The 18,218-nt window shown below is 34.0% G+C and overlaps 2 protein-coding genes and 1 long non-coding RNA gene across 20 annotated transcripts; 2 read left to right on the top strand and 1 right to left on the bottom strand.

The window, feature by feature from the left end:
* The first annotated feature begins 1,003 nt into the window (after nt 1-1,003).
* LOC104734361 (heavy metal-associated isoprenylated plant protein 6) lies at nt 1,004-3,673 on the top strand. The gene is made up of 5 exons (XM_087482616.1): nt 1,004-1,327; nt 1,433-1,592; nt 1,698-1,996; nt 2,337-2,415; nt 2,739-3,673. The coding sequence occupies exons 1-5, from the start codon at nt 1,319-1,321 to the stop codon at nt 3,356-3,358; spliced, it is 1,167 nt and encodes a 388-aa protein (XP_087338742.1). The 5' UTR covers nt 1,004-1,318; the 3' UTR covers nt 3,359-3,673.
* A 4,546-nt stretch (nt 3,674-8,219) lies between these two features.
* Nucleotides 8,220-9,805, top strand: LOC104734357 (uncharacterized). The gene is made up of 2 exons (XM_010453910.3): nt 8,220-8,632; nt 9,380-9,805. The coding sequence occupies exons 1-2, from the start codon at nt 8,363-8,365 to the stop codon at nt 9,644-9,646; spliced, it is 537 nt and encodes a 178-aa protein (XP_010452212.1). The 5' UTR covers nt 8,220-8,362; the 3' UTR covers nt 9,647-9,805.
* On the bottom strand, nt 9,683-17,572 carry LOC104734359 (uncharacterized). Of its 18 annotated transcripts, none has more exons than XR_015577804.1 (25): nt 17,408-17,569; nt 17,228-17,304; nt 16,938-17,045; nt 16,706-16,770; nt 16,561-16,616; nt 16,301-16,326; nt 16,153-16,194; nt 15,901-15,980; nt 15,747-15,802; nt 15,599-15,647; nt 15,445-15,499; nt 15,309-15,364; nt 15,071-15,195; nt 14,936-14,986; nt 14,813-14,845; nt 14,654-14,718; nt 14,469-14,538; nt 14,294-14,376; nt 14,159-14,221; nt 13,953-14,065; nt 13,689-13,773; nt 13,508-13,607; nt 13,376-13,416; nt 13,198-13,254; nt 9,683-10,232 (listed from the first exon to the last, which is right to left on the bottom strand). It is a non-coding gene; the product is annotated as an uncharacterized LOC104734359 (long non-coding RNA). The 18 variants fall into 18 exon arrangements; XR_015577802.1 differs by having other exon boundaries at nt 13,376-13,410; XR_015577805.1 differs by having other exon boundaries at nt 10,097-10,320.
* Between the last annotated feature and the right edge of the window lie 646 nt (nt 17,573-18,218).

Genomic DNA, 18,218 nt, shown 5'->3' with positions numbered 1-18,218 from the left:
CACGCATTTCAGTGGTTAACTCTCCAGTCCCAAATCAACAGTTTGGCCTTTGTCTCTCAGATTGTTGCAACTTGCAACGGTGGCTACATCTCCTAGGAAATATTTGTCCAAAGCGCACACAATGTTATCTACCTCCTTAAGCAAAACGTAGACAAACTGTGAGATTGTGCGTGGGAGCAGAAAAAGGATTACACGAGCCATCCATGACTCTGCTACCATAAAAGATTGAGGGAAAAATATTTGAAAATCTTTAGGAAGAAGATGAACTTTATATTTTATTGCAATGATCTGATTACTTTACATCATTTCTTTATTCATAGAGAAGAGATTGATCTTATCCCCTCGGACAAGCTAATTTACATCAGCATGTGATTTCACATGTATAGAGAGCGTCAATATCTATTTTCACTATTTGTGAGCTGTGAAGGAGATGTCGTTATTATGCTCGTATGATGAGAAGGAAGAAGAGTCATAGCCGTTACTCTGTTTGACTACTGTGTGTGACTGAGGAAGCATAGTCGCATAGATGGGCTTTGTCGTTTTGAGCTGATCCATACTTCCTTTCGATTGGGCTTCATGTTGTATAGTCCCAGTAGAACTCTTTGTCTTTACAATTATCAAACAAATCTACGTTTCAGGTAACAAATCTACGTTTAAGAATGAAAAGGAAAAAAACTTGGAAGTAGTTGCAGATAACTTCGGTTCAACATTGTCATTAGGCATGGTACAAGTAAAGGCAAAATAAATTTGACTCGCAGTACTCAAAAGTCAAATCCAATGTGCCGAGAATAGTTTCGTCAATGTTATCATCATCATCAGTTCAGGTTTAAGAAAGAAAGAAAGAAAAAAAGGTTTCAAAAATTCAAAGCAGTCATTTAATTGGGTGCAAAAGAAAAAAGTAAATAAAACGCCGTCGTTTTATCCTCGTCGTAAATGGGCCCTTTTAATGATGAGGTCCAATTCGACGGCATTTTTCTCATTAAAAAAAAAAAACCAGCGTACTAATCCTGACCTCGTGTTTTTTTTCCCGTATGTATACACTATGTGATATAGTAGTACATTGCAATTTTATATATCATCACCATACACATTACACACACACACATTAAAAAAACCAAAAAAAAAAAAAAAAAAGGTGTTCTATAAATAATTCAACATCTTCCCCTTATTCCTTATTCTCCAAACCAGAAACCAAATTATACATATTCTCTCTCTCTCTATCGGTGCTTTTTCCCAGAGTTCGTACTTCAAATTCCTCCATAAAAAAAAAGAAAGGAAACTTATCTGATTCTCTCTTTACTAGTCTTCTACTACTTCCATGGGTGAGGTTAGTCACTTCATCTTCTTCTTCTTCTTCGATCTCGATTAATCTCTCTCTCTCTCTATTTAACGACGTGATTGAATTCAATTTCTCTTTACGATTTTTTTGCAGAAAAAGGAAGAAACGGCGACGAAACCTCCTCCTCAAGCAGAGAAGAAACCTACCGCCGCCGCCGATGGTGGTGGGATGACCACCACCGTCGTTATGAAGCTTGATATGCATTGCGAAGGTTGCGGCAAGAAAATCAAACGAATTTTAAAACATATCAAAGGTATAATTAATTAAATTATATAATTAATCAAATTCCCTATATCAAAGGTTTATAAAACCCTAACCGCGAATTCTCTCTCTTTTTTTTTTTTTTTTTTTTTTATAGGAGTGAAAGATGTGGAGATTGATTATAAGGGTAACAAATTGACGGTGGTCGGAAACGTAGATCCAGTTGCTGTTCGTGATAAAGTTGCCGACAAAATCAAGAGGCCAGTCGAACTCGTCTCTACTGTAGCGCCGCCTAAAGAAGAGACTCCTCCTCTTCCTCCTTCTTCAGGCGGTGAGAAGAAGACTCCGGCGGAAGAGAAACCGGCAGAGAAGAAACCTACCGCGGATGAGAAAAAGGAAGAGAAGAAGAAAGAGGAAGGAAACAAGAAAGCTTCTCCTCCGCCACCACCAAAAGAGGTACAAACTTCTACTATTATCTCTTTCTTAATTATATAAAAAAACTTATTATTAAATGACAATTTTTTAAAAAGTCTGATAGCGAAAACTATATGATAAAAAAAATTGTATTTTCTAAGTTTCATACGTCATATAAGTGCCTTTTTTGTTATGTGGTCTGTAACGTGTGTGTGTCCACTTCCAAACTTTACGGTATTTACACTCGTTCGTATCCAAATATATATTTTGATGACTTTTTTCCTTTTTATAAATAAAAAATAAAAACTGATTCCTCTTAATTTATTTAGTTATATTTAATTGTTTTCTAATGTAAATTTCCTCTGATGTGTGTTGTTTACAGAGTACTGTCGTTTTGAAGACCAAGTTACATTGTGAAGGTTGCGAACACAAAATCAAAAGAATTGTCAACAAAATTAAAGGTACTTTTTTTTTTTTTTTAAATGATCCTTCTAATCCCCAATTTGAGAAACGTTCTTTCACTAGTTAAATAGGAGTATTATTAATAAACAAATTGATCCGGTTGGTGACTGAAGAAGATAACGAAAGCAAACAAAAAAAAAATTAAAAAATTATGTTGTACTCATCTACCTACCTATTTGGTCGCTTCTTTATTATTTTACTGAAAAAATATCATATGGTTCGCTATGAAGTGGTTAGCCTAATCTCTTAGCTTAATTTTTCTATTAATTTACTTTACATTTTTGATTTAATGAACTAATGTTTGAACTTTTTTTATTAACAGGGGTTAATTCAGTCTCCATTGATAGCGCCAAGGATTTGGTTATAGTTAAGGGGATCATTGACGTGAAACAGCTCACTCCTTATCTTAACGAGAAGCTTAAACGCACCGTCGAAGTTGTTCCGGCGAAAAAGGACGACGGAGCACCATCCGCGGCGGCTCCAGCCAGCGGTGAGAAGAAGGATAAAGGTGCTGGTGAAAAGAAAGAGATTATTAAGGATGTCGGAGAAAAGAAAGTCGACGGTGGCGGTGAAAAGAAGAAAGAAGTTGCAGTCGGAGGAGACGGTGGTGCTATGGTGGATGTGAAGAAATCGGAGTATAACGGCTACGGTTATCATCCCCAGCCTATGTATTACTACCCACCAGGAGGACAAGTATACGGTCAACAACAACAGCATTACATGATGCAAGGCCAATCGTCTCAATCGTATGTACAAGAACCGTATACGAACCAAGGATACGTACACGAATCATATGCAAACCAAGGTTACGGTCAAGGGTATGGACAAGAAGCACCACCGCCACCTTATATGAACCACCAAGGTTACGCAGATCCTTATGGTCACATGCGTGCGCCTGAGTTGTTTAGTGATGAGAATCCAAATGGATGTTCTGTTATGTGAGTCATAAAAGACAGTGGGGAGGATAATGTAAATAATTAAAAGATATAGGGAGAGAATGGTAGATATGACAAAATTGTAAACTACGAAAAAATACGGAAACTTCCGAGTCCGGTAATCTAAACCGGCTGGATTGGCCGGTTAGAACCGGTTTTTTGAGAGGCGTGGATTGGTTGGTTGGTTAGTTGGTTTTTTCTATATATATATAGGTCCCCATAATTTTATATCCTAAGATTGATAATATCTTCTCTGTTTTATTAACTTTTGTGCTATGTAATTTTCAAGTGATCATAATGAAATATATACTATAAACTCTCATATGTGTTTCGTTCCAAGAGTTCAGATGTGTAACAGTGAAAGGGAAACTCTCAAAAGTAGTACTTATCCAATATCAGTACGTACGTAAAACAAGCCGACTAACACAACACGGAGAAGAACAATCCAATTCATATACTAGTCTTTGGGTCTGATGGGGGGTCTAAGTTATAACGCAACATTTAATATTATGCATAAAAATGACAATCCAGTTCATGCTAGCCTTCAGATCTCTCTCGAGACTTCTTCCCAACATTTATTAATCAATCGACTCTAGATCATATATTATGTATGTATGAACCAAATATTTGTTGTGCCGCCTCTTTAATCTTCTCGACTAGTGTGCCTAGATATTTTTCCCGATGTGAGTTTAACAAAATTCACATCTCCAATGACGTATATAGCAAGAACGTTTCTGGTCCATCCATGGCAAGAGAAAGTCCTAGGACAGCAATTGAGTTTTTGTCATTCTTTAAAACAAAATATTTGGTTAGTCTTTCATTTATTAATAACTATAGTAATATAGAAGAAGAAGCCGAACATTGAGAATTCGTCTTAATTTATCTTTTTTGCATGTAAAATCATCTTTTGTTGTTTCCAAAAGTTTCTACTTCTGAGGGTCATTATAGCTTTTCGTTTACCATAAAGGGTAACACTATAATGGTTAACACATCATTAACACACATGCAACTTGCATAGAATGTTATACTATAAGACGACTAATATGTGTGTAGATATATGTATATTGATTGTATTAATTGGAAACAATATTTTGACTCATTGGTTTAATAAGGCCAAAAAGAAGAGTCGATGGAGACTTTATTTATGGATGTTAGGTACGAACGAAGTTATGAATTTGAATTTTAATGATTTATTGATCAAATGGTTGGACGTATTAAGTTAGCTTTATTGTATCAGAAAGAAAAGTTGTGCTAAAGTTAAAACTGTCGTCATCGAACATGATCATCAAAATTTGTGAGTGGTTTAGAATTGCCAAGGGACAAAATAACTATTTGCATTCTCCAACAGATAACATTTATATACGGGGATAGTGATTTAATAGCTAACTATTTTATATTCAAATGACTGTTTTCTTTTTGTTTGTTTGTTTACTAAAGATCAAATGAGTGTTTTCATAACAATCTATAGTATTATTTAGTTGTTTTAACCAATAGTGTAACTTTACTGGAGAGCAAATCTGTACGTGTTCCTAGGTAGGTGTGACTCTGATGACGATAATGATAAAAAATAACACAAACAATAACTTATGTTCATAGTATACAACACTTGTTGTAGAATCGTCACTGATCCATAAAGAAACGAGTGTTTTTTTATCAAAGCATAATAAATTATAAATCTACAATAGCCGGAAAATATGAATGTCTGGATCGTAAGTGCAAACATTTTTCTTGTGTTAGTTTGCTATAAATTGAACCATCCAACATAATTTTGTAAGTTGTATGTATTTGTCATAGAACATCGTCATAGAATTTGTAATATTCTCGAACCTAACGATCGAGCGGTGATATACAGTAAAAATCAACAAATTATTCAATTTATTGATAGCTCATTGGTTTATATAATATTTTTGTTATTGTTAACTGCTAAACAATTCTCCTTCGCGAATGATCTTGAAAGTTCAAGCGTTTGTATGGCCAAGAAAATATCTAATCAGATTAATGATTATAATTAATGAAGTAGAAACCGAAAAGGTTATTGTTGCCTTCGTAGATAAAATTGTTGGTTCCTTTCACACTCATGATACAAAGTTAGTGGGGGCAGACTAAGATAATCCTAACCCTTTTTCTACTCATTAATTAATTCCCTATTTCTAATACTAATATACTAGTATCCTTTAGTTAATTAGAGGTAGTCATGATCAAACACAAAGTATTAAATACGATAATTTTCCAACTGTCAAATTTGAAGAAGTAAATACTATATTTAAACTTACAGGTCGGTTTACGGTTAAGTTGAAAGTTTTTTTTAACTAAAAGAACAAAAGGACCTGGTTTCATTTTCTATCAAACTATGATAAACAGCCACATACTTATTTAATTAAGACTTAAGAGTGGGTAGTTATTTGGACGGACCGACGTAATATGATCACGTTTACGTGTGTGATTCCGATATATATTTTTTGTTGTTATTATTTTTAAAAATACCAATAATGATTTTTAAGATAAGAAGGTTCATGCCGCTTCATACATCAGCAAAAACATTTGTATTCTTGCCTCCAATTTATATTATTACTAAATTCGTAAAGTTTGTTTCTTATAGATAGTGTATGTATGTAGACACTTAGCTATTGTTTTAATTAAATATTCGTAAATCTTATAACCAATATAAAAATGTTCCCTTGTCTCTGTCATACGCAACAAATCGCAAAAAGACAATGTGATATTGATTTTAAGGGCAAATTAATCAAACCAGAAAGCTATGCATATAGGAATATTCCACCATTATCTAATACTACTACATAAGATTGTATGTACTAACATATATATTGATATACATGATCCCTCGAGATTTATAATTGTATGAAATACGAAAACTCGAATATTTCTATCCACAAGGTCAATATGAAAACAATAATTCAATGTGAGCTCCACCAAAGGAAAACAACATATGAACATAAAAATGTATTTTTAAATTGCATCCAAATCATTTGCTGATGAGAAAACCTAATCCAGCACTTATAAAATGGATTATAAAATTATTATTAGAAATTTTGGAAAAGAAGATCCGTCAGCAACATTAAAGAAATGTAGAATGAAGTGGCAAGAACCATGAACTTGACAATGCCAACGAGTTTCTGACTCAGCTTTGAATGTGACGTAACATTTGTTTACCACTTTTTATTTTTACTTGCAATTACCATTGTTTTGTTTACATACTTTTTACTAATTGGTGAAAAAGTTTTTCTTTTTTTATTGCCATATCCTAATAACAAAGAGTTTCTTGCGAAAACATCTACAGTGATAAAGATGATACATGTGGGGGTTATGATTGACTTGTGAGTTGTGAGATTTTTTAGTAGGGATGATCAAGTTGTATGTGCATAAGAAGCATGAATCATGGTCATCAAAATGATGGGTGATGATTAATAATATGTTGATATGTTATAATTTAGTGGGATCGGTCCACGTCAGGCCCACATGGCAATTTATATTTTTGTGTCTCGGATTGGATTGCACGGCACGAGTCTCCCCCACAAGTACAGGCTGGCAATATTGATCACAAAAATAGAAAGGTCTTCTTCTTGTGTTCTATTTAGTTGTGTTGTGTTCCATGAAAAATAGAAAAACAAACTCGCTACATGTGAGTGCAGACAATTATATATATTCCTTTCCCATATTTTCTCTGATAATGTTTTTCTTTTTTGAATGTCATATAATCTAAATGATATATAAATGCTTTTTTTTCTTTGATTATTTTCTATAAACTATATGTAAAATTGATCCTAACTTAATAAAAGAAAATTAAGAAATAGAGCTATAGGCTTAGCATGTAATATTAATGTTTACTGGTAAACATCATAAATATATTGATATCAATATATGCTTTTTATCTTAAAAAAAAGAAGGTTAATATCAATATATGCATGATGTTTCACGTAGCTCTTAAGTCTTAACTCTGAAGTATTCATGTTTAGAAATTATGGGAACTATAACCCCGATCGAAGCCGAAATTAATAACTTTCTAAAGAAAATTTAGGTTAAATTAAACCCCTTTTCAAACCCAGTCTGATATAAGTATAATAACCATGTCAAACTCATTTAAAATAAAATATAACAAGTTGTGATAAAACAATTTGAATATTATAAGTAAATTCTGACTGGTCAAAGTTTGGTTAAAGTCGCGCAGCCACACGTGCAACCATGTTTCCACATTGTTTCGTTTCGTTTCGTTTTACTCCCTCGAGTCTTTCGTTCCTCGTTTTTGGTTGAAGGGGCTGACAAGAAGAGTTATCTCTATATATACAAGGAAGCCACTAATTATATTTAGTCCAAGTCTCCCATGAAACGTTAATTTGACTTTTGACTATTTAATCAACACAAAAAAAAGTGGAAAATAATTTGACCATTCCATTTGCATGAATTAATTGTCAATTTTATTTTCAACCGCTTTGAACTTAAGCTTATTAAATACTAAGCTGACTTGATCTTATAAGGCTGACTTGATTTTATATGATCAATAAGATAAGTCCATTTAAGCTTCCCAGTTTCAAATTTCTATAACAACATTACTTCTACTGTTCTACATGTTGAAAATACGTGTTTTGGAATTACAATAAATTTCTCTCTTTTTAATGGAAATTTGAATCTATTCACAATTTCACACTACTACTTGACCAGCATTTAAAGAAAACGAAGGGAAGCAACAAAGAAAAAAAAAAAATTGAGCTTGAATGGGCCAGTATTTAAGATTGGTTTCACTGGGCTCATTCTTATGGGCCAAAAGAATATTTGAGAGATTTACTAAATACTCCACAATGTTTTCTACAAGGAAAACTACAAAGTTTGAAAATTACCACTAATGAAAGTAAGGGATATTTTGGGAAATAATCTTGATCAGACCGAACCAGATACAATCGAACGGATTAGTTAAATGGAACCGGGATCGGACATAACCCAAAAAACAAAAAAAAAACTCTGAAGAAGAAACACGAGAAAGTTTCATTAACGGAGAATGGCATCAATTGTCGGAACTGGAACAAGATTCCTGAGTTTCGGCAAGGTTTCACAAATCTCTACTTCACTGTTTAGTAGATCTCATAATCCTCGTAGCCTCTTCATTCGCGCTTACCATCGGAATCATCCTCTTCGTACTCTTCCTCTGTTCTCTGCGGCTCATCGTCTTCCTCGTCCCCTGCTTTGGCTTCGCTCGTCTGCTCCTGTGTCTTCCATGGCCACTCAGGCTGAATCTGGGTCTCCCCACCAATCCGATTCTTCTAAAACGGTATTTTTTTCTTAAAATTCGTGGGAATTGTGATTAAAGTTTAGATTTTTTTTTTCGACGATTTGTGACTTAAGTTTAGATTTTTAATGGTGTTTAGGGTGATTGAGTGCTAATTCTGTTTCCTGTGGAAATTAGGTTTTCCTCTTGATGGGTTTTTGTTTCAATGTTGATTTGATGATGTTTTTTTTTTGTTTCGCTTGACTCAGTGAATCATCAGTTATATGAATTTATTCCATAGCTTGAGTTTTCCTTCTGAGTCTCTACAGAATGGGTTGTTGTTGTTCTCATTGATTATCAAAATCGTGGTACTGAGATTTTATGCTGTAAATAAAACTATGATGCTTGTTCAGCTTCTAGACTCTTTTGTTTGTCTCATATGTTGGCGATTTGAAGTTTCCGACTTGAGAGTCTGAGACCATCAAAAGGTTGAGTGAGGTGCAATTCTATAACCACATGTATTGTTTTGCATCTGCTCGTTCTTCTGTTTCTGATTAGTTTATCGTAGAGGACTAGAACTGAGGTTCGTTGGTATGTTTATGCTAGTTTGGCATTATCAAGTCTATTCTTCTTTTTCCCTGTTTGTTTTAACTACTGTTCAGCGAAATCTTTCTTTGAATCACCATAATATGAACATGATGCTGATTGGATTAGATATCTACTAAATATTCCAAAATTTGATTTAACCATCGGATTGTAACATGCTTCTTAGTTCTCTGATAATATGGTGATGTCTAATTGTTGGTGCAGGTGAGGATGGTGATTAAGGGTAGAGTTCAGGGAGTGTGCTACAGGAACTGGACTGTTGAGAACGCTGAGCAGCTCGGGTTAAAGGGATGGGTCAGGAATCGTAGGGACGGTTCAGTGGAAGCACTCTTCTCTGGACCACCTGAAACTGTTGATGAGATGCATCAGAGGTGTCGCCGTGGCCCTCCGGCAGCCATGGTAACTGGCTTAGAGGCTTTCCCTTCCACTGAACAACCAGGAACAAGTTTTGAATACAGATCAACCGTCTGATTTATTTCCTAGTAACAGAGAGAGAGAGAGAGAGGGTTCTCTGAATGTTGCAATGATTTAGATATCTGGATCAGTTTTAAGAAGGCTGGATCCAAGCATATACATAGTTACTTATGTTTAACTTTGGGATTATAAAATTATTCTAGCTTCCGATCGACATTGTTATAGTATCAACTCATCTGATTGTCTCCAATCTTGTGTGAAATTCTCAAGACAGTGAACCTGGATCTCAGTTGTCGATGCCAGAGGTTTTAATAGAGAATGCGGATAAAGATGAAAGTTCTCCGGCAATGTGGCTATATACTTAAAAGAGAGAAGCTTCTACACTGTGACGGCGGAAATACTAAGATCATCGCCATGACCCTGGCTTAAACTTACTTACTCACAACTGTACTTTGTTCGGGATAAAACTACAAACGCTCACGAGTGTTGCCGTGTCAAGAGTCTCGGTACAGAACGGAACCGGTTATACTGGAATAGCCAGAATAGCAAAATATGGGACTCATAGAAACAGGTTTGGGAAAGGATTGTAAGTGCTCAGTCAGTATCTTTGCTTTCTGATCAAATGTGCTCGGGACTGTGAGATCTATTCAAACAAAAAAAAATCCGATCAAGAATCACCACTGACGCAAAGCACAAGAATAAGCTGTTGATGAGATGCACCAAAGGTCCTCCTGCAGCCATGGTTATTAAACTAATGATTTTGAAATGATTTTAGTTTTTTTTTTCTTCAAATTAAAACCCCTCTTATTCATTCAGTAATCTAAACCTTTGACATCTCATAATAGCATAATGTGGAACAAAATACTAATTCAGGGTCCATAAAAAAAAACTAATTTGTGTAGACACCGCTTCTTACAGCTAAAACAAATAGGTCGAGACATGTGATGATTATTGGGTAGGAGATGTATCAGACGAACAGTACACTCATTATTCCACAATGAACCGGGCTTCATGTATAAGTCCCTCCCAAGCATACATTCAACGTGTAGTGTGACACAACAATACTCATCAGTGTTGCATCAAGGTTGTGACTATTGATATTTTGCATTGTATTGTTTCTTTAAAGCAGGGAAATGAAAACTGAAATCGTCAAACGGACACTTTTGCATGTCACAGCATGTCGATCTCAGTTAGTGATTAATAAATATCATGCAATCTTTAATTATGTTGTAAAGAAAGAAACAGCTCAACCAAGGTTTTGCATATTGACTTCTTCTAACGAATAATAAAAGATCATGCAATCTTTTGATTTGGTCTTTTATTATTAACTAGGTTAGATCGGCGCGATGCCGCGGGATATTATTCTATATATTGGATATTCAAAGTATGATTTTTAATTTTTTGAAATTATATTAATTATGAAAATTATGGTTTACACAATGCTAAGATATATAAATGAATCGAAAAAACCAACAATGGTTTGTAACTCCGTAGTATTTGTTATTACAATCATTTACTCGTATAATTTGCTTAACTCTACTATACCTTATGTAGTGTTATTTTGTGGTGTATTTTTGTAGTTTAAAAATTTAATCATCTAAGTTTATATAGTTTGTGTTGTTCTTACGTTATTATTTGTTTGTTTGCTTTTGTAAATTACCTATTCTTTTTTATAACAAGTCCACATATCTCAAAGTAAATAGACATATTTTTACTTTAGTTTGGTTTTGTGCTATTATTTAAGTATTATACTTATGTTAAACTGTATACAATATTTATAAGGATTATGCTAATTATCAAAGTTATTTTAAAAGTTATAGATGATTTGTTTTTTTTAAATTAAAACATTTGATTTTCGATCTTAAACATTGTTTAATTTGTCATTGGTGTTCTTATATTTAAATCTTGAGAGGCAAGGAACCTTTATTATCACACGTCAAAATTCAAACACTGTAATCATCACTGTGAAAAGAATTCACATAATAAATGCATAAGCAATAAGATAGACATATGATAATTTTTGTTTGATAATATCTAACTAATTTACTATAGTTTATGTATGCTTTAGAAAGAGGGTTTATCCTCCAATCACGCTTGAGAGATTGCTCTAGTTTGGTTCATATCACTTATATGTATAAGTTTTCTCAAAAAAACAAAAAAAATACGGATGCGCTCACAAATCTCGAGAAATGATTTTTTATTTATTTATCCTCAGTTTTTAATAGTATTTCTATTTACATACCACTGTAAATTTTTTTTTAAATGACACCCAAAATTTAAAATATAAAATTCATATTATAATAATTTCCACAAGTTAAATCTTAATTATTATACAAGAATTTTATATATTCAAATAAAACTAAAAAATATATACTATACAAATAAATTTTAGATCCCAAATAATAATTTTATCGATAAATATTATAGATTTGTATATATAAATTACAATAAAATTAATTTTTAATTATTTTATTCTGCACATAGTGCGGATTGTTATTTAGAATAAAACAAACTGCCAATCTCATGTTAGATTACAAATAATACAAAACCAAGATGTTTAAAGAACCTTGTGTCCTTTAATCGTCACCTTACTTAGTTGTCATACACAAGTTAATTTGAGTTCTTTTACTGTTTTTCTTGGTCGCTATTTTAATTGGGCTAGACCCATAATAGAAATCAGAAGGAATGATGTGTAATTAAGAAAGATTATTATTGGACAAAAATCTTGAGTTGTATTAATCCTTATAATTTGATTGACTAACTGTTTTAACTAATGTATTAACTCCTCTTTCAACAAAAAAATTGAGGTGTCAAAGAGAAAAACACATTTAATTTTTATTGTATTGATTCATCATTATTATTAATCTTCATATGCATATTGACTTCTTCTAACCATACCATGTGTCCACCATAGCTAATGTGTATATTAATAATATTACAAACAGGTTCGTGAATAAATAAATAGGCAATGAGTGTTAGGCTTGGGCAGAATACCCAGATCCGAATATCCGATCCGAACTCGATCCAAAAAACCCAATCCGAACCCGGTATCCGAAATTGTAAAATATCCGAACGGGTTCTAAATCTCTAAATCCAAAAACCCAAATCCGAACCCGATCTGAACCGATATCCAAACGGGTTCTAAATCTCTAAATCCAAAAACCCAAATCCGAACCAGATCTGAACCGAAATCCGAACGGGTATCCGAATATATCCACATTATTAATATATAGTAGTAATATATTAGTAATATTTATAATTTTAATAATATAAGTGTTCAAAATATTCAGGTTTTTAGATATTTTCGATAATTTGAAGTATTTAAACTGTTTATTAGTAAATTTGGGTAAAAAACACTAAATTTATTGAATAATTTAGACTAAATTAGATACTAAATTTTTGAGTTTTGTGAACTTCGGGTAATCCGAATCCGAACCCGAAATACCCGAACCGAACCTGAAGTCTAGAAATACTCGAACGGTCCTATACCTCTAAACCCGAAAACCCGAAAATCCGAATTACCCGAACCAAACCCGAACGGGTACCCGAATGCCCATGCCTAATGAGTGTTTAGAGAAATTTTGAATATGTCTCTACTGCCGTTATACCTTGCAAACAACCGGTATAAGTCCCCTTCCATCATAATCTCATTCATTCACGCTTTTCTGTAAGAGGGAAACCAAATACAAACGGTACAAGTCATCGCATGATAAGATCAATTATAAAAATAAATAAAAAACGACAAGTCTACAACATGATGTTTAAACATTGAAAATTTAAACATACCTGAGAATCGATATTGACGTGCTTAGCAGCAATTCCTGACGCTTCCACAATATCAATTCAAGTCAACGCACTATCAACATTCATGCTTTGTTGTTTTTTTGTTGTTGTGAGAGCAAAAAAAAAAAGATTAACCTTGCTGTCCACTTTAAGAAGAGGTTTGTTACCCATGTACAATGCCCCCATCTGCTGAAGTAGTGGAATCAAATTAAATTAATGGTGTAACAATTATTACCTGCATCACAAATCTATGGTTCAAAACAAAGCACAAAACAGAGTTGTCACCAAATAAAAACATCTTGCAAGAATGCCTTACAGCGCCATAATGCCAACGATTACCATGACTTTTCTGCTCAAGATGATTTCCAGGGATTACAAAAAGACCGTGCCAGGAACCGCACCTGATAAAAGAAAGTGAGGGGAGTCATTAAACAACAAACATTCCAAAGTTTTAATTTCGGAAAGCTAGGCACAGACATGAACTGTACAAATAGGCACCTCTGAGCAACGAGGAATTATATAAAGCTGTTGAAACTGATAACGAGGAACCAACATAAAAATGATAAAGAGTTTCATGTACCTGGTCACCGCAAAAGTTCTCTAAAATTTCCATGTGACAAAGACTTCTCCAGCAGCTTGCTGGTACCTCTTTGGAGCAACCCTTTGAATTAACCTCGCGAAGAAATCAGCTACCTAATAGTGTATACACGCTTAAGATAACACACGGCCAGTAGCTCAGCGTGCACGTTATTTGGGAAACCTAAGTTTTCCAACTCGATGTGTTACCTTAGGTAAAGGCGAGCATATGAGCTCCCTTTGTCGAGATATGTATCTCCATACAAAAGGTATCTGTAAAAAAACATGACCATAACTTTAGTATCTTCATATTTAGAACAAACTGAGGAGTAATAACAAGAGTACCTTAGTGTAAAGTGCCTTCAGGATTTATTCCATCTTCTTCATCCTCTAAGGCGCTTTATGCGTAGTTCCTGGTTTGTGAAGCACTGAAGCACAAAAGGACACAAGCTTCAGAGATTATCCCCAAATTACACAAGTTAAAGGAGAAATTTTGAAACGATGAAGACGCCATATGTACCATTATTTCTCGTGGTGTGAAATCCAACTTAAGAACATGATACTTGAAGAGGAACATATCTGCAAGAGAGCTAAGCAGAACAAGGAGCAAAAGGTGTGAAAGTCTCTCTACCAATTTCTTCAGCCTTATCTGAAACAGAGAGCTAAGCAAAACAAGGTTTAGTAGTATGTAACAAGTAAACCAACCTTTTAATCCTTTTAATTCCGATTCCTCATACTCATTAACTTCTTTTGACTAAGCTGTTGAAAACCTGGAATCACAAAACGGGAAGAAATCATAATAAGCATAAGAACCAAAATAAGAAAAGCTGACTCAAAGAAAGAAGAGATAGTAAACGGCCTTACAATATCAGACCGAAATTAAACGTGACCAAGAGCCTGCAAAATAAAATCCAACGTCATTCAGTTTTCACCCTTACTAAGAATGAACAAAAAACAAAACAGATCAAAAATTCAAAACTTCTGTACCTCGTCAACGATTAGGAACTGATCAGCTGAATCATACACACAAGGAAACAGCTGAAAAAAAAAAAAAACCAAACCAATGAAACTGAGTTTTCAGGCAAAATTTAAACTAGTGTGAAAATTCCATCTATTAAGTACCTGATGTAATTCTGTTTGACAAAAGCCATTGAAATCTTCTCTCGTAGGGGGACTCGTAGCCATCATCTCTCTTATTCTCTTACAGAATCATCTACCATCGAGACCTAAGCTTTTCTGCAACAGAGCTAAGCAAAACATGGAGCAAGAGGTGTGAAAGTCTCTCTACCAATTTGTTAAGCCTTATCTGCAACAAAGAGAGCTAAGCAAAACAAGGTTTAGTAGTAACAAGTAAACTAACCTTTTAATTCCGATTCCTCAGACCCATTAACTCCTTTTGAATCAGCTGTTGAAAACCTGAAATCACAGAACAGGAAGAAATCATAACAAAGAAAAAGAACCAACGAAAAGGTAACTCAAAAGAGAGATGAAGAGACAATTAACGTCCTTAAAAAGAGCTCCTTTGTCGAGATATCTCCATACAAAAGGTATCTGTATAAAACAAAACACGAACATAAGGTTAGTATCTTCATATATAGAACGAACAAGAAGAAATAGATAGAATTCACCAAGCACCAAGCAAAACCATACCTCTCTAGAGATTTGACAGGGTTATGGAGACCATGGGAACTGGGATAATCTGTCCACAAATGGGATAATCTGTCCATGAAGAAGCTTTGCAATACGTTCTGACATTAAGGGAAGAAGCTTGCTGAGTCAAAGACCCTAGGATACATACCTTCAAAATCAGTTTGATGTTGTTACGATTTGAAGATCCAATCCACTTTCCCTACACTATAAACATAACAGGAAAGTAAAGAACAGAGACTCCACGACAGCACTTTAGTAATAATCACCAAATACAAAATTCAATCTGAGAAGTAAACACACACCAAAGCTCTGTACTTCAACAGGATTAGCACCAGATATCTCCTTGGCATCTAAGCTAGCAAAAGGTATGGAATAATTCAATCTGCAACAATAAAACAAAAAAACACAGATCAGAAAATGGAGATTGATAATAAATAAATTCCCTCAACTAAAAAACCTGTGGAGACAATAGACTTGGGAACTCCTAACCAAATACCACTAACAATAATTGGATCATTGAAACTAATAACGAGGAACCAGGGTAAAAGCATTACCATCATTAACATTCCATCTTCATCAACGTTAGCATCCAAAACCTGAAATAACAAAAACGAGAAGTAAATAACATGTATATATAGTAGAGATGCGTTAAGAGCAAGGAACCCATGAGAACGCCAGAGGAAGATGAGTCAAAGCCATAACTGATTGATAAAAGCATCATCCAAAACCTGAAATAACAAAAAGGACAAGTAAATAGAAGAAGGAAAAAAAAAAAAAAAAACCACAAAACCAAAGTAAATATTCATGAACAGATAGTAGAGAGTAATCTATGACGTTACCATCATCAGCATTCTATCCAAAAACGACAAGTAAATATTAACTTGCAATTAGATGGGAAAAAACCACAGAACCAAAGTGAAAACTCAGAAACAGATAAAAGAGATGTGTTTAGAGCAATGAACCCATGAGGAAGCTCAGTCAAAGCCATCACTATTTAGATAAAAGCATCATCTAAAACCTGAAATAACAAAAAAGACACTACTGAACCACATAACGAAAGTGAAAAATTCAGAAACAAATAAAAAAGATGTGTGTAGAGCAATGAACCCATGAGAAAGCCTGAGAACAGTCAGTCAAAGCCATCACTGATAGATAAAAGCATCATCCATGACCTGAAATATCAAAAAGGACAAGTAAATAACATGTCAATAGAAGAAGTGAACATGTAACTTTGTTCCAACAATTTCAGTAACTAAGCCTTCTAGAGTCGTATACAATAATACTACCATACAGTAATATATAACATTGGGACAGAGTTATAGAAAACAAAAAAACTTACAAGTAATCTCTCGGTCCTCTGCATCTTTATCAAAATCTTATGACGTTACCATCATTAGCATCACCAAGCAGCAAGAGACAACTACAGATCCCATTCCTTCAATTCCTCCTGAAAAACACACACACACACACACACACAGAAGTTACCCAATTAATAAACCCTCAATTCAAAGCTTGACGAAAAGGATCAATCAATTCATAGCATCCTCTACAAATATAAATCAACATATTAAAGGAAACAGAGGAAACGAGTGACAAAATTTTACAGAAAAAAGAGAGATAGAGCAAAACCCTAGACAGCGACGGATCAAGACGAAGCGGGGGGAGCGATGATATCGGGATCATAATTTCACTTCCGAAACAAACACCTGCAAAGACGAAGAAGAAGAAGAAGAAACCTAGTTACTTCGGGAAAGAAGAAGAATAACAGAGCAATGACGAAAATAAAAAAAGCAATTGAGAGAGAGATACCAAACCCTAGAAGAAGAAGAATTCACAACAACTGACTAGGAACGAAAGAGATGAAGATGCGCATCTAGGGTTTTGAACAATATCACACCACCGTTAGGCTATAACGCTTACACAGTAACGAAGACCCGAGACGAAAAAAATAGAGAAGATGACGATGTTTGTGAAGAAGTATCAGAGAGTAGAGCGTTAATATTTATAGATTATAGAAATATTATGACGGTCAGGATTTAATCTTAACTATTTCCTTTTTTCTATTTGAAGTTTTCAACCGTTAGATGAAGATTCTAAAGAGAGTGGAGCGTGTTAATATATTATGACCAGCGGTCACAATTTAAGATTCATCTATAGTTATTCCCTCTTTTCTATGTGAACCGTTCGATGATTCATCTATAGTTTTTTTCTTTTTTTCCTTTTTCCTATTTAGTATAGACATAGGAAATTCACTAACGTTAAATTCTATTATTTTTCATTTTTTCTCATTACAATTTCAGTTTGTTTCTACGGCCCAACTCAATCATATTGGGCTTCAACTTATGAGAAGCCCATCTAGAATTTAATAATATAGTTCTAATTTTTTTTTTTTTGACGAACAATAATATAGTTCTAATTTAAGGACACGATATTTTATAATATTCATAGTGAATAATGATTATATATTTTAATCCATTGATTTTATAATAAAGTTCAATTTCTTCTAATTATCCCATATCTAATTAATTATGCATGATTGGACCGAATCAGATGCAGTCAAACCGGTTGGTTAGGCATTAGAACCGGAATCGGCAACGAAGAGTCTGAGACCATCAAAAGG

This window comes from Camelina sativa, chromosome 13 (genome assembly GCF_030686135.1).
Source record: "Camelina sativa cultivar CO46 ecotype springtype chromosome 13, ASM3068613v1".
NCBI lineage: Eukaryota > Viridiplantae > Streptophyta > Magnoliopsida > Brassicales > Brassicaceae > Camelina > Camelina sativa.
This window is presented reverse-complemented; position numbering and strand designations above follow the sequence as displayed.